At 39.0% G+C, this 13,725-nt stretch overlaps 1 protein-coding gene across 1 annotated transcript in view; it reads right to left on the bottom strand.

Annotated features, from left to right (window-relative positions):
* The window catches only part of LOC149234376 (sodium/hydrogen exchanger 8-like), a 1,053,364-nt gene that overhangs the window by 780,434 nt on the left and 259,205 nt on the right, over window positions 1–13,725 (bottom strand). Inside the window, exons 8-9 of the mRNA XM_089371820.1 lie at window positions 1,759–1,811; window positions 1,567–1,659 (exon numbers count right to left, since the gene is read on the bottom strand). Coding sequence (XP_089227946.1) covers window positions 1,567–1,659; window positions 1,759–1,811 — 146 coding nt within the window. The remainder of the gene's footprint in view (window positions 1–1,566; window positions 1,660–1,758; window positions 1,812–13,725) is intronic.

Below are 13,725 nucleotides of genomic sequence, written 5' to 3'. Positions count from 1 at the left end.
TGCTCATGCTCATAGTATAATTTCTAACAATGCAACAATGTATTTTAGTTCATGTAGTATTTTCCTTGCAAATCATTTTACTTCTTTTGTCTCGTCAGTTCAAAAGAGCATGAATAACAAGAACAATCTTAAAGTTTTATGTTTATGCTACTAGTCCAATTTCCCCAATGACAAACTAATAACACGGATCAATATTATAAATTTATATTTTTAATAGTACTATAAATTCTTTGAGCTTAGAAAAATATATATATATATGAATAATATAAAAAAATTAAAAACATATAAATCTATAAAAACTTATATTTATTTAAAAAAAATAAAAAAATATAATATACTTATATTATATCATTAAATTTTGTAGGAAATATTTTAAAATAATAGAAAAGTAAATAAAACTACGTAGATGGATTAGTATCTTAGTTTAAAATGTAAATATTTTAATGATTTTAAATGTAAACTATTTAATAAAATATGAAAGAAATCATGGATTCAAAAAATAAAGGTTATAAAATGAATTATATTTAAAAAAATATTGTTATTATATTAATATTATTTTATAAGTATCATTTTATTTATTTATTTAATCATTAAAATAAATGTTTTTATTTATTTTTATCAGAGGAATCAATAATTAGGTCACTTTCATATTCCCTTGATATGGGTTGATTATGACTACTATAAGAATCGGCAATTTCCCTTTTTTCTAAAAATGATTTGCTTTAAATTTATATTTTACAATTGTGTTACCTTAAAAATCACCAAATTTTATAGACTATTGTTAAGTAATTATAGATATACATATTGCATATTATGGACTAGTAAGATTCACCAGAATTTCTAAACTTTAAGATAAACTTCCATCCTGAAAATTTTTATTGGCCTACGTATACCCCTTCCACAGACACGAGAAAGTCAGAAGAATTAAACCTCAAATATCTTGTTACATAACACTTATTTTCATTACACTTGTCGATTAAGAAGTGTTACTTCCATAAACAACTTGTCGATTGAAAAGTGTTACTTCCATAAACTGTTTTTTTTAATCAAATTTTATTTATACATATTTTTTAAGTTAATTTATCCATTATAATATAAATTGTAATGTAAGAGGCGTATATATATCTTATCTACAAAATAGATAACTCACTAACTCATTATTTTTATTATATCTCTTATTAAATATATTTTAAGTTGATGATATAATTGACTTCAATGTAATATCACATTGCAATATTACAAAGGTCATAAAGTTGACTTTGTTATGATGTCACATTTAATGTGATATACCTTAGTGGTATGTCACATTGAGACACTTCCGGAGTAATATTATGGTTGACAATAGGGCTATCATATTACAACCTTTATGTAACCTTTATAAGTCTCAACTACAACAATCACTAAGAAACCACTAATACGACCATCAGAGAGTCCCTACTCTTTAAAATGCTATAATTGGTTCCACAACAAATGCCTTTTTGGGAATGTGTAAATCAAGAGATTATAAATATGATAATTTTTCTAAACAAAATCATAAAATCCTTTAAACATTAAAAAAGGAATTACCAAAAGTGATATAAGCTTTGTTGAGCTTCACTCTTGAAAGTTGTCCTTTGCCAACTTTCATTCTTGAAAATTGTCCTCGATGCTGCATAAACTCTGCAAGAATATGAAAACATAATAGTAAGAAACATGGAATATAACTGTGGGATTTAAATGCAAACAACTGGTCAAATCTAACACCAATACTCAACTTACATGCCTAATGTCATGACCGTTAAGACACCAGAAACCTCAGCTCCAGTTTCAGCCTGTAATGGAGTGATCAGAAAAATGTAATCTAAAACAATAGTCAACAATAGTCATCTATGGGAATGAATAAATAATAAAATTTCAGGGAAATATGCTTCCCTAAATTTCATCCTCCTAACCAATAATGAAAATAAATCAGTTTTTTTAAATAATTAGTATTTTGATTATTAAAGTAGAAATTATAAAGTTTTCTGTAAACTAGAAACAAAATAAAGTCACCCTTGAAAACTTGAAGAAATATTTTGATACATTTTATAACTTTTAAAACATTAATAAATAACCATTTTAAATATACACAAAATGTCTTGCCTATATCCGTAATTTAGTGCAAGGTTATGTTTAAGTTGCAGGATTTGATTAGTGCAAGCTTATGTTTAAGTTGTAAGATTTTCTAAGTCAGAACAGCCACAAGTCACGTGGCTTCAAATTCTTATATGCATCATACCAATCCCATGGAAATTTTTTTTGGGTGCAAGATGGATACCTAATGTAGAATTGTTTTTGATGTAACATGGGTATCTTATGGAAAATTGTTTAGAGTTTTTGATACACATGGTAGAAATTGATCTTTATGTGCCCTTTAAAACCTGTCCTAATGTGTCACTTTACAAAATAGGGTTAACATACTTTGGTTTGTGTGCACTAAAACTTTAGTGTAAGAAACTTTGTGGTTGCTCTAAAACTTTAGAGAATTGCACTCCGTGTCGTTTTTTGGTTTTTTTTGTTCTTTTTTGGGCTACAAAGAGCCTAGTGACATGATAAGTCCTTATGAAATAAATATCATGAAACCCTAATGACTTGAAAAATATCAATAACTAAGAAGCACAATCCAATTGAAACACAAATTTTTGAAGAGGGTGACAAAATAATTGACATAGGTCTTGGGCTAACCTAATGGAATTTGATTTTAAAAAATGTATAATCTGAGTTGTTCAATGTCTCATTTGAGATGTCACCTTTCACAATACAAAAGGATAAATGAGTATTTCTCATGAGTAGTTGATATGTAAGCTACCATGGATACTTTATTGAAGAGTTTGTCACAACAATTGTGATAAAATAATGTGAAATCTATGCAATGAAGGTTAAATTCCTTTAAATTCCATATTTGTTAATTATTGAATTTTTTCTTATGCATGAAATATATAAAATCCGAAAATTAGAACACAAATAATACTATCACACACCATCCAAAATGAATATAAATATTTGCTCCAAGAATCTCTTATAAGCAAACCCCACTAGAGGGTGAGACTGCTTTGCTCTCTTTTCTCTCTGGAATGGAAAAATACAAGTACAAAGGAGAAGAAGGCACTCTCTATGGATTTACATGAGACCTGTGGCATATTAGGATAATATAGAACACTAAGTCCCTGTTATGCTCTCTCACTCCCACTCTTAGTTTCTCTACTCTACTATGGAACATGATACAATCAATTATAATGGAACCCCTTCTCCTCATAGTGCTCTAGTTTTAACATAGGTTGATAACCAACTAGAGGCCAGCTTTGACTCCTTCAACTCTCAACTAGAGTTACAACTTTAACCTTTCTAGAGTCTTCTTCAAAGTCCCCACATGCATGAGTAAGGGGCTAACATAACATCCACTTGTACCATCATGGGAAAACATGGTAGGTCAAATTGAGGGAGGCATAACTTATACATAACAACTCCAATTGGCATGATTCTTACATTGTTAGAAAGGTCTATAACTGTAGAATAACATCACATGGTCTAGTTCATAGGTGGGAGAGCTTTGAACCAAAAAATCATTGGTTAATTTCTCAAAATGGACCCATAAGGTTTTAGACCCCAATTATCCAAATTGGGACTTGCCACGAACAATGACCCTACAAGCCGATTCCTCCAAATTTTCAACTTTGAAAGCATCAAGATAGATGATAAACAATATAATGATCTAATCTATGATCATACCTCCCCATTTTGGGATGATTTTGGTCCTAAAAATATTTTATTGAATGAGGTGAGAGAATTTTTCCTCTACCTTCTCCTTGGAGTACAATTTTTATTTTCCTAGAGTTGTCCTTTTAGCCCAATCTACCAAATGTGATGTTTCCCCTATCTTGTAGCTCTAGACCTCTTCTACAAAATTGTGTCCTCCACCAACTCTTCATAAGCATCTAGAGCTAACTCCTCTATGGAAGCGTGATCCAAAATGGATCCTAAAACCTCTAAGTCTTCATGTATATTAACTATCAGAAACACTATCGCAAGGGAAAAAAGTGAAAGAATGGCAGAAAATAGAGCTATCGGAGGTTCAAATGCCACTGCACCTGTTAACACCCAGGTTGTTCCCTATGACTCCCAAGGGAATACGGCCGGGGTAACCACTAACCAATCTTTGGATCACTGTTTCTAGCCAAACTGTGATCAGAGAGGGCTCTCTCTTTATGATTTGTAACTGTTTATGATAGGGTTTTAGGCTAGCTATCATACACTGGTTTTGTTTATGTTTTGGTTGATGAAACTCCTTTTAGATTCTAGTGATGTAGTTTTCAGAGAGGTTGAGTACCATTGGGCAATGGAGTCTGTGGCTATATGTGTTTGAAATTTTGAGATGAAAGATGGAACTTACAGGGCCATTTGAGTGTTTAATAGAACAGATTTTTTGATTAAATGGCTGGAAACAGGTAACACAAACAGTGAAAGCATTTAAGAATTTTCACTTATTGTCTATATTTCCAACAGACAACTTTAAGAGGAGAAAGACGGAGGTCTCAGGGGCAAAAATTGAATCCCTGAGAATGCCTATCACAGTAAAAGACACAGTTTTGAAATGCAGCAATTAAGAATTACAATTCTGTCACTGTATCTGAGGAAAACATGTATAATAGCTCAGTTTGAGTCCAGGGTAAACATGGTTAAATCCTGGGACTATCCTTTCACCTTGCTATCAAGTGTAATGCATTTGAACAACAAAAGAGAACAAAAGACTCGAAAACATATAACAAAGAGATGTGAGAATACTTGCTGTTTTATGCAACACCCTGGAATCCTGTAACATTCATCTTTCACCACAATACATCAAAGAACACCAAGCCTTGGAAATTCCATTCTTCCTTTGTATTACTTCTCTGAAAATATTACAACGATCAAGAGCTCTTCAAAAGAAAATTGCAACAACCCCTTCAACTGCTGTGAAGGGTCAATATATACTTGCGGTGATTTACAAAATATCTGAGTTCTGAGTTATCTCAGATTTTACATTCTTACCAACTACTTAAGATATTATGACCAAAATTTAATACAGCATTGATTACAGAGTACAGGCATTTCAATGCTCTGTCAGAAGATATTTTAGCCTTTGGGAACAGCTAAGTCGGTCGAGATATTCTGAATAAATGCTGGAAGATCTGTCTTTAAGGCTTTGTACGCTGTATCCTGGACTTGTCACCTGTGATTGTGACTGCTGCTTGTGGTGAGTCAATGGTCCTGCTGAGTTGGCTCAGCCACTGCCTCTTCTCTGTAGATATCTTTCTTCAAAATTGTGCCTGCGCATGTATGCTTATTTGCCTGTAGAAATGGCGTTACTGATTCTGGCCTGACAAAACTGTCTGTGTCAAATTTCTCCAGGCATCCTGTGTGGGCAGTTGGTGTGCTAAGATTGCCCCTAGAGTTTCATCTGCTTCTGTGAATTTGAAGAAGTTAGGTGGTGTATCAAACAGATGGTCAACTTCATTCATGAGGAAAAACAGGTTCTCCACTCTGTCATACATACTCTGCCCGGTGGCTGGCCCTGGCTCTGCTGAAGTGCTGGGTGGTTGTGCAATCTCTGCTACTGCCTGGGCATCAATTCTCTTATTGTAATTCTCTAGGGTGAGCAGTCTTCCTACACTGCTTAAAATGCTGGGGAGGCCTCTGTTCTGTAGTGCCACGAATTTTTCCAGGAATCTGTTGATTTCAGTTTGCATATCCTGTGTCCTCCTCTCCAGTGTTCCAACCAAGTTCCTCAATGTAATGACTCTTTTGGCTACAGCAATTGTTTCTGTCCTGTTAGTGATTCCCATGACAGCTAATTGAGAGCTAGTCTTATAGTTCAGAGTATTGATTATCCTAGTAGCAGCTTCTGGCATGTGTCCGAGGCTTGCCCTGGCTCTCTGTATTTCTTTGTTTGCTTTAGTGATGAGCACCATTTGCTCATCCATGGTCTCAATATATTGCCACTGGTTGGCAATGGACCTCCCAATATTGCTCCATAGCACTGCTTTCATTTCAGCTGTCACCTTTTCTAGTGCAAGCTCCTTCTCTAGTTCAGCAATTCTCCTCTTAAGAGCTTTTACCTCTCTGTCCTTGGCTGCCTCATTCTGTTTGCTCTTGTCAAACCTTTCATTTACCTTAGTCAAGGTTTTCTTAAGCTCATCCAGCTCTTTCATTTGAGATTCCATGGCTTGGATCTCAGCTTGCAGCTTTTGCATGTCTAAACTAGCAGCCTGTTCTGATGTTGTAGTTGTTGCTGCTGTGGATGGTGCTGTAGCTTCTGTTTGCTGAGGAGGAGGAGTAATCTTTGGAGGGGTTTCCTCAAGATTTATTATGACAGGAGGAGGCTGGGAGGGTTGGCCCTCTTCTCTTTGCTTCAGGGTTTCTTGCAGTGCTGCCTTTGCAGCTTCAGTTTGTCCTAGCTGGTCCTGAGTCCTGACCAGCTCTTTGTATAAGGACACCAGCAGATCTGTAGCATCCTTTTCTTGCCTTTGCTGGGCAACTTCATCTGTTTGTGGATGGATGGTGGCCGGGAGTTTGATCTTCTTTCTTAGGGCTGCCATGTCTGCATCCCTTATCTTCAGGAGCTCTTGGATGCCTTTGACATCTTTAGGATCATGCCCTATCTCTATAATTACCTCTTCCAAGGACTTGATCCTATTGTCCTTGGCTTGTGATGATGCTCTTTCTAACTCCAGCTGAGAAGCTGTGTTGTCCAGGCTGCTCTTTAGTTTATAATTCTCCAATGTCTCATCTGCCAGGGAGGCATACACCATTTCACCAGTCTGCTTATGTAATTCAATCTTGTCCATGGGGTGTATGTCTTTGGCAAGAACCTCCATGTTGGTTCTTAGATAGTCTGAGGTGGACTGAGGCTGCAAAGTTGTGGGCATGAAGTGGCTCATTATCATTTTGCCTTCACTCACATCGAAAGCAGACATGAGTCTCTGCTGGTTGCTAGGAGCTAGGTTCAACAAGTGATCGTACAGCTGCACTTTTATTGGATCACTCCTCCTCTTGATGTCAATGAATTGCTGTTTTATACTTGACTGCCCTTTTCTAGTTTGACCGGAGGAGCTGACCTCTCCTCCCATAGTCATGTCATGTCCTCGCTGAGATGAGCTGGCCGAAAGTTCTCCACTGGGTGGGCCCATGCCCATGGCTTGCCTTACTGCTATGTCCTCCTCTTGGGAGTCATTCAGTCTTTGTCTCTTCTCTCCTCTGATGAAGGATGAGGTGTGGGGGGTCTCTCTCTCCCTTTTCCTAGTCACATCCTCCTTCTGTGGTGTTTGGAGGACTGAGGTGTCTACATTGGTGTCTGTCCTGGGAGGCACCTCTGTTTGGGGCTGCTGTTCAGTGTTACTAGGTAAATCTGTCCCCTTTTCCTGCTGCAAGGGCTGCTGTTCACTGGACTGTGCTTTTTCTTGTTGCTGCTCCAGTTCTTGCTGTTCCATTTCTTCTTGCTGCTGTAGCAAGGTGTCAACTTGTTCCTCTGTCAATACAGGTGGCTGTTCCACCTGTTTACCTTTGTCTTTGCCTGCTGCCTGGGATGTCTTCTCAGTGGTTTGCTGCTGTGCTGCTGAAGATCTAGCAGCTGTTCCAATTTGCTTTCTGTAGGAGAGGGGCACCTGTCCACAAGTTTCCAAGTCAGTTTCTTTTTGCACATTCCTAGCTTCTTTCTCAAGTAGTTCTACCTCAGTGAGTTGTTCTACTAGTGTACCCTCTTCCCAATCTAGTGCATTGGCATACTGTTCAATTTCAGGTTGTCTTTTATGTGCATAGTTGCCCAATTTGTATCTAATTCTCCTGAGGGAGATAGAATGATTGGGGTCATAAGGAATCCATTCAAAACTGGTCTGCAATCTGAGGCCTTCCAGGATGCTGTGTGCCTCTTTCCACCCTTCCTCTTTCTTGTTATACAGGAAGGAACCTAGCTGACTTCTTACCTTCAATTGTGACTTCTTGTTTCTACTCTGAAAGTGAAGGTAATCTGAGTTCCCAAACTGCCTGAAATACTCTAAGGCAAAAAGCCTCATGGGGACATACCTTGGCAATCTAAATGGGTTCAATTCACAGCCATATATCCTAATGACTGTGTGGTTCTGGTAGAAGTACCAGTTGCCAATATTGTAAGATTTGTTCAAATGTAGAATCCTCTTCATTTCATCGGTTAATCTAGGAGGAGGAGTACCTTGCAGAGCTGTTAGGGCCGGATGAACAAATAAATCAATAAATTCACAGTATGTATAGGGTGATACTGAGGTAAAATGAAAAACAGAGGTCCAGAAAACAACTGATCTTGGGCTTCCTTGGGCATTGAGTGGCCTCAAAGGAACAGAGAAGGTAGCTGGCTGATAGAAAAGGAATAAATGATATATATAGGAGCTGTACCTGAACAGTCTCTCCCTTTTCAAATTCATGAACTGATCATGGATTTTCTCTGCTATGTAAGTTGCATAATCATACTGCACAGCTGGAGGCTTACCAGGGGCAAATATGGACAGCATTGCCATTATGCTTTCATCTACATCTTCCAGCCCCCTGAATCCTAGGACATAGCCAATTAGATCCACCAACATTCTGCCCAACTCATTCAGACAATGGTACCCAATAGGAGGGGTTCTGACTGTTTCAGAGCCTGGTGTGACAAACAGTTGGTCGATTTTGACAATCTGGTCACTGGACAGCTTGATCCCTGTGTTAATCAGATTCTGCATGGACAGAGGGGTCAATTTCTTGGCTGTATTGAAGCACAGCATCTGGTTTATGCTCTCTGGGGTGATCTGGAACAGGACTAGGCCTGTGGGGCTCATGACTGCTCTTTGGCTGGGGTCATAGCATTCCTGGCAGCTATAAATAAGCTCTGGCATTGGATTGACTTGGGGAAGGTTGTATATGGGCAAATTTGACTCCCAAATCCCCAAGATATCTGCCCCACTGAGGTGCTGGGCTCTTAGTTCATTCAACATTAGCACATTATACTTGGTTCCCATGGGGAACCAATCCAGCATTTGGTAGTCCATGTCCCCCAGGGCTTTCCATGCTAATTCCTGGTGAGGGGCATTGATAGGCTTAATATTCAGTGCAATGGGGGTCTCCATAGCTCTTCAAGTTGCAATAATTGTAGGTAGATAGGTGGAATAGTAAAACACAGTCTGGAGGCAGTTTTCTGTGGAAACAGTTGAGGTTTTGAGTATTCAAGGGGAATTCTCTCAATAGCAATTGAAATACTACTGGAGTCTAGTGACAGAACCTCTCTGTGGTCTAACTGAACTCTCCAACCGGGTGAATTATGTCTATTAGGAATTCTGCTGGGAAAACGCAGAATTACAGAGGTTATATGCGAATTGCAGGTTTCTAAAGCTCTGCCGGTGTTTCTTGGCCCTCACAATGACAATGGTGGATGAATGGAGGGAAATGAACGGTGTAAATATCGTTTTTATGGTTCTATTATCCCTCTGAGCAAATCTGAGCTTAATGAAGGTCGTATGGAGGGCGAAATGGTCTAAATACCTGTAATTCGACGAGCAGAGGTTGAAACACAGGTGCACAGTTGCTTTTTGAGGAGGTCGCCCGGGCTAATCGACTGGCTGGCGAAAATTTGAGTTCAAACGGTCATGCAGAGCGATCAGCAGAAATCACAGTAAAATGGTAAAAACACGGGTAAAATTGGTAAATATGGGTTATTTTACCAATTTGGCGCTTTTTCCTGCTGACGTCAGCATGACGTCATTGGTGGGTCATGGTGAGGTGACGTCAGCTGACGTCATCGGGCGACGTGGCAGTGGGTGATTGGTCAAGGGGGCGGCGAGGTGGCAGCCCAGTCAGCAGTGAGGTGGGCCAATAGGAGAGGCAGGTACGAGCAGGCAAGGACGTGGCGGCGAGTCAGCGGCGGGTAGGTGGCGGTTACAGTGCAGCGGTCACGGTTAAAGCCTTAACCGCCGCGGTTTCTCGGGGCGGTTTAGGTACGGCGCAGGGGCTGTCAGAGCGGGCTCCGAGATGGTTCATTGCTCGACGCGTGGAGGAGGCGTGACAAGGCACAACGTCACTTTCCCGGAAGTTAACGTGCAGCCACGGGAAGCGCTCCGATATTGCTGTGGGCCGTCGGATCTGATGGGCTTGATCCGACGGCTGGCGGAGGGGAAACATGCGCCTTTAATACTGCGGGCGGAAAAATCAAACTTTATGGGTTTTATGTGGGTTTTTGCAAATGTTTTGGCTCAACCACAATGCGGTAGGATTGGGAAACGTGCCAGAGGCGGGCATTAACCTTTGCAAAGGTTTTATGGGCAAAATGGGTTTGGAAAGGGGGTTTTAGCAATGCAGAGGTGATTTGATGGCAAATTAACTTGCAGCAAAGGGGAAAAAGGGTGGAATAGGTTCACCAAAGTGGCGAGATGCCATTTGGTCCCTTTTGAGAAATACACGGCTATTATGCCTAGGGGAGGGAATATACATAAGATTTGGGGTTTTATACACCTTAGTGTTAATACTATTAGGGGTGGGGTAAGATAAGGGAGGTTATATAGTAGAATTAGGAGTTAATATGAATGAAGGAGGGGAATTAGAAAGGGGGTGTTAGTGATGGACTAGAGAGGGAAAGAAAAGAAGTTAGTGATCCTCTTTGCTGTAATTTCATGGAATTCACCACTTTGTTTGCTGATAGCTTTATTGCCTTGGCAAGAGACCTATTGATGCCTGTGTAATGGTGATCATATTCTTTCTGCAACCACAACTGCCTACCCAACTATTTGCCTAGCATTTTTTGTTTCTTCTTGGAGGGGCACTTGGACTTGCAACCCTCAATTGCCTTTTCTTTTCTTTGGCTTTTTCCTTTTCTCTCTATCTACTTCTACCCTTATGTCTTCCAAGGTCCCAGATTAAACTTTTGGGAACCTTTGCTTCTCTACCTAAACTACTTGTCTGCCAAGATTAAGCTGTTTGGACAGACCTCTTTCTCTATTCTACAACTCAAAATTGAAACATGGCATGATCCAGATTAGACTGTTGAATCATCCACAAAATTTGAAATAAGGTCCTCAATACTTGAAACACTTTACCCAGCTCTTGCTTTCTAGGAAATATGGGATCTTTGGATACCAGAGCAGAGCATATTTGGCTTTTCTCTTGCCAATCATGAAATATGAAACCTATTACTATAGGTATCCAACAGTGGCTCCACATGGGGATGGTTTTTCTTTTGAAAGACCAAGAACAACAGGTCAGATTGCCTTGTTCCTTGACTGCCCATTTTTGTCTTTGAAACCTGCTGCATATAATCTGTCAAAATTGTGTGCCTTTTCTTGGAGAACCTCTGATTCTATCTGCCTGTTGCTGCTAGGTGCAGCATTTGGGAAAACCTCTTTATACAATTTAAATCAAAAAGGAATATGTACAACTGCATATATACAATGAACCTCTGAATTTCTATCATAGTGAACAGTCAAAATAGTGCTTCAGCATCCTGCCATTGACAGGACCTTCATCCATTTCAGTCACAGTCAAACTTTTTAGGAAGTAAGTGTTATTACCTTGTACTACTTGGACAGAAAATGGTCCTTTCCATAAAGAATCAAACTTCCCATGTTTTCCTTTCTCTTCTCTTCTTGCATCCCACTTTAGAACTTTGTCCCCCACATTGAAATCCTCTGCTTTGGTTCGTCTATCAAAGGCCTTTTTCAGTTTCTCTTGTAGTATCTGCACTCTGCTGAAAACTTGTTCTCTGGTCTGCTGTAAACAGATTATCTGGTTAATCCTTCTTTGCATGTCATTTGGCTCTGCTTGGCTTTCTTGTAGGAGTTTCATAACCGGCACTCCTAGTGATGAAGGAAATCTGGCCTCTAATCCATAGACTAACTCATATGGGCTGGTCCCAATTGATCTTTTGGTGGTTAATCTGTCTGCCCATAAAGCATTTACTAGTTTCTTATGCCAGTTCTTTTTGTTCTCTTCCAGCACTTTCTTTATGATGTTTATCAGGCTGTTGTTTGATGATTCAGCAAGACCATTTCCTTGAGGATAGTAAGCTGTAGAATGGCCCAAAGTAATGTGAAATTTATGGCAAAAGTTCACCATCTTCTTGGATCTGAAGGCAGCAGCATTGTCTGTTATTATCTTGTCTGGGCAGCCAAATCTAGCCAGTATATTGTTCTCCAAAAATTGAATGATTACTGAATCATTTGCTTGTCTGCATGGGGCAGCTTCAATCCACTTGGTGAAGTAGTCTGTTGCTGTCAAGATCCATCTGTGTTGTCCTGAAGATGAGGGATGAATTTCTCCAATGAAATCCAAGCCCCATTGTTGAAAAGGTCTCTCTGTTGCAATGGGCCTCAAAGGAAGTGGCAGCAACTGTCTTTTGCCTTCAAACAGTTGGCACTTGTGGCATGATGTTGTGAATTTCTTCACATCGGAGAACATAGTGGGCCAGTAATAACCAGCCCTTAATATCTTGTCTACGGTGGACTTCCAGTACAAATGTCCACCACAGTTTCCAGCATGGAATTCTTGCATGATATTGTCAGTTTCACTCTCAAGAAGACAGTGCAGCAAAATACCTTCATGGTTTTTCCAGAGTAGATTCTCATCTATCACACAAAATTTAGATGTTTTCATTTTTAGGAACCTAGACTTAGTTCTGGACAGTCCTGGGGGAGCACACAGGTTTTGTAACACATAACAGATATCAGAGTACCATGGAGATTGTTCAAAGGCTACATTGATCTTTGGAGTCGCCAGCTCTGTTTCACTGTCCAGTTGGTTGATATCTAAGGCTTGGAAATTTGCTTCTGTCATTAACTTGGCTAAACCTTGCCCTTTTATCAGCTTTGTAGGCTTTATTTCAATGTCAAATTCAAGTATGTTTGCAATCCATTTTCCTCTTCTTCCCTCTAAGTTTTCTTGTGTTAGGATGTCTTTGACAATAGGACTTGGTACATAAGCTACAACATGGGAGTAAAGGATGTAAATCCTAAAGTCTTTGATAGCTTTGATTAAGGCATAGGCTTGTTTCTCCATTATTTGGTACTTTAGGGGGGCATCTCTAAGAGCTCTGCTGAAAAAAGCAATGGGCTTTTCACTCCCTTGGTCATCTTTCTGTAATAAAACAGCAGCAATAGTGTGTTGGGAGGCAAAGGAGAAAATGATGAAGTCTCTGTCAAACTGAGGGTTAGTTAACACTGGGGTTTGAGTCAAGGCCAATTTTATACTTTCAAAAGCTTGTTTTGCTTCAACAGTCCATTTGACCTTTGAATCTTTCTTTAGCATATTGTTTAGTAATCTGATTAATTCTGCTAAATTTGGGATAAACCTTCTCAAAAAGTTGATTTTTCCTAAGAATCCTTGCAGCTCCTTGACATTCCTTGGGTGAGGCATTTGTAGGATAGCTTGTATCCTATCTGGATCAATTCTTATGCCATCTTTCGAAATGATGTGTCCTAAAAGTTTCCCTTCTTCCAAACCAAATAATGACTTCTTGGGGTTTAAGGAAATACCATATTTTCTGCATGTTATGAAGATTTGTCTTAAATGTTTCAAGTGTTCTTGGTCAGATTTTGAAAAGGGTGTAAGATCATCTAAGTAAATGACCAAGAAATCATGAATTTCCTTTGCAAAAGCAATGTCCATTGCTCTTTGAAATGTTGCCCCTGCATTTTTCAATCCAAAGGGCATCTTCACATACTTGAAAGTGCCCCATGG

The sequence above is a fragment of the Pinus tabuliformis genome, chromosome 8 (assembly GCF_031772625.1).
Source record: "Pinus tabuliformis cultivar Carrire ecotype Pingquan chromosome 8, CPIR1, whole genome shotgun sequence".
Taxonomy (NCBI): Eukaryota; Viridiplantae; Streptophyta; class Pinopsida; order Pinales; family Pinaceae; genus Pinus; species Pinus tabuliformis.
The sequence above is the reverse complement of the archived record's forward strand: the minus strand, read 5'-3'. Positions and strand labels throughout refer to the sequence as shown.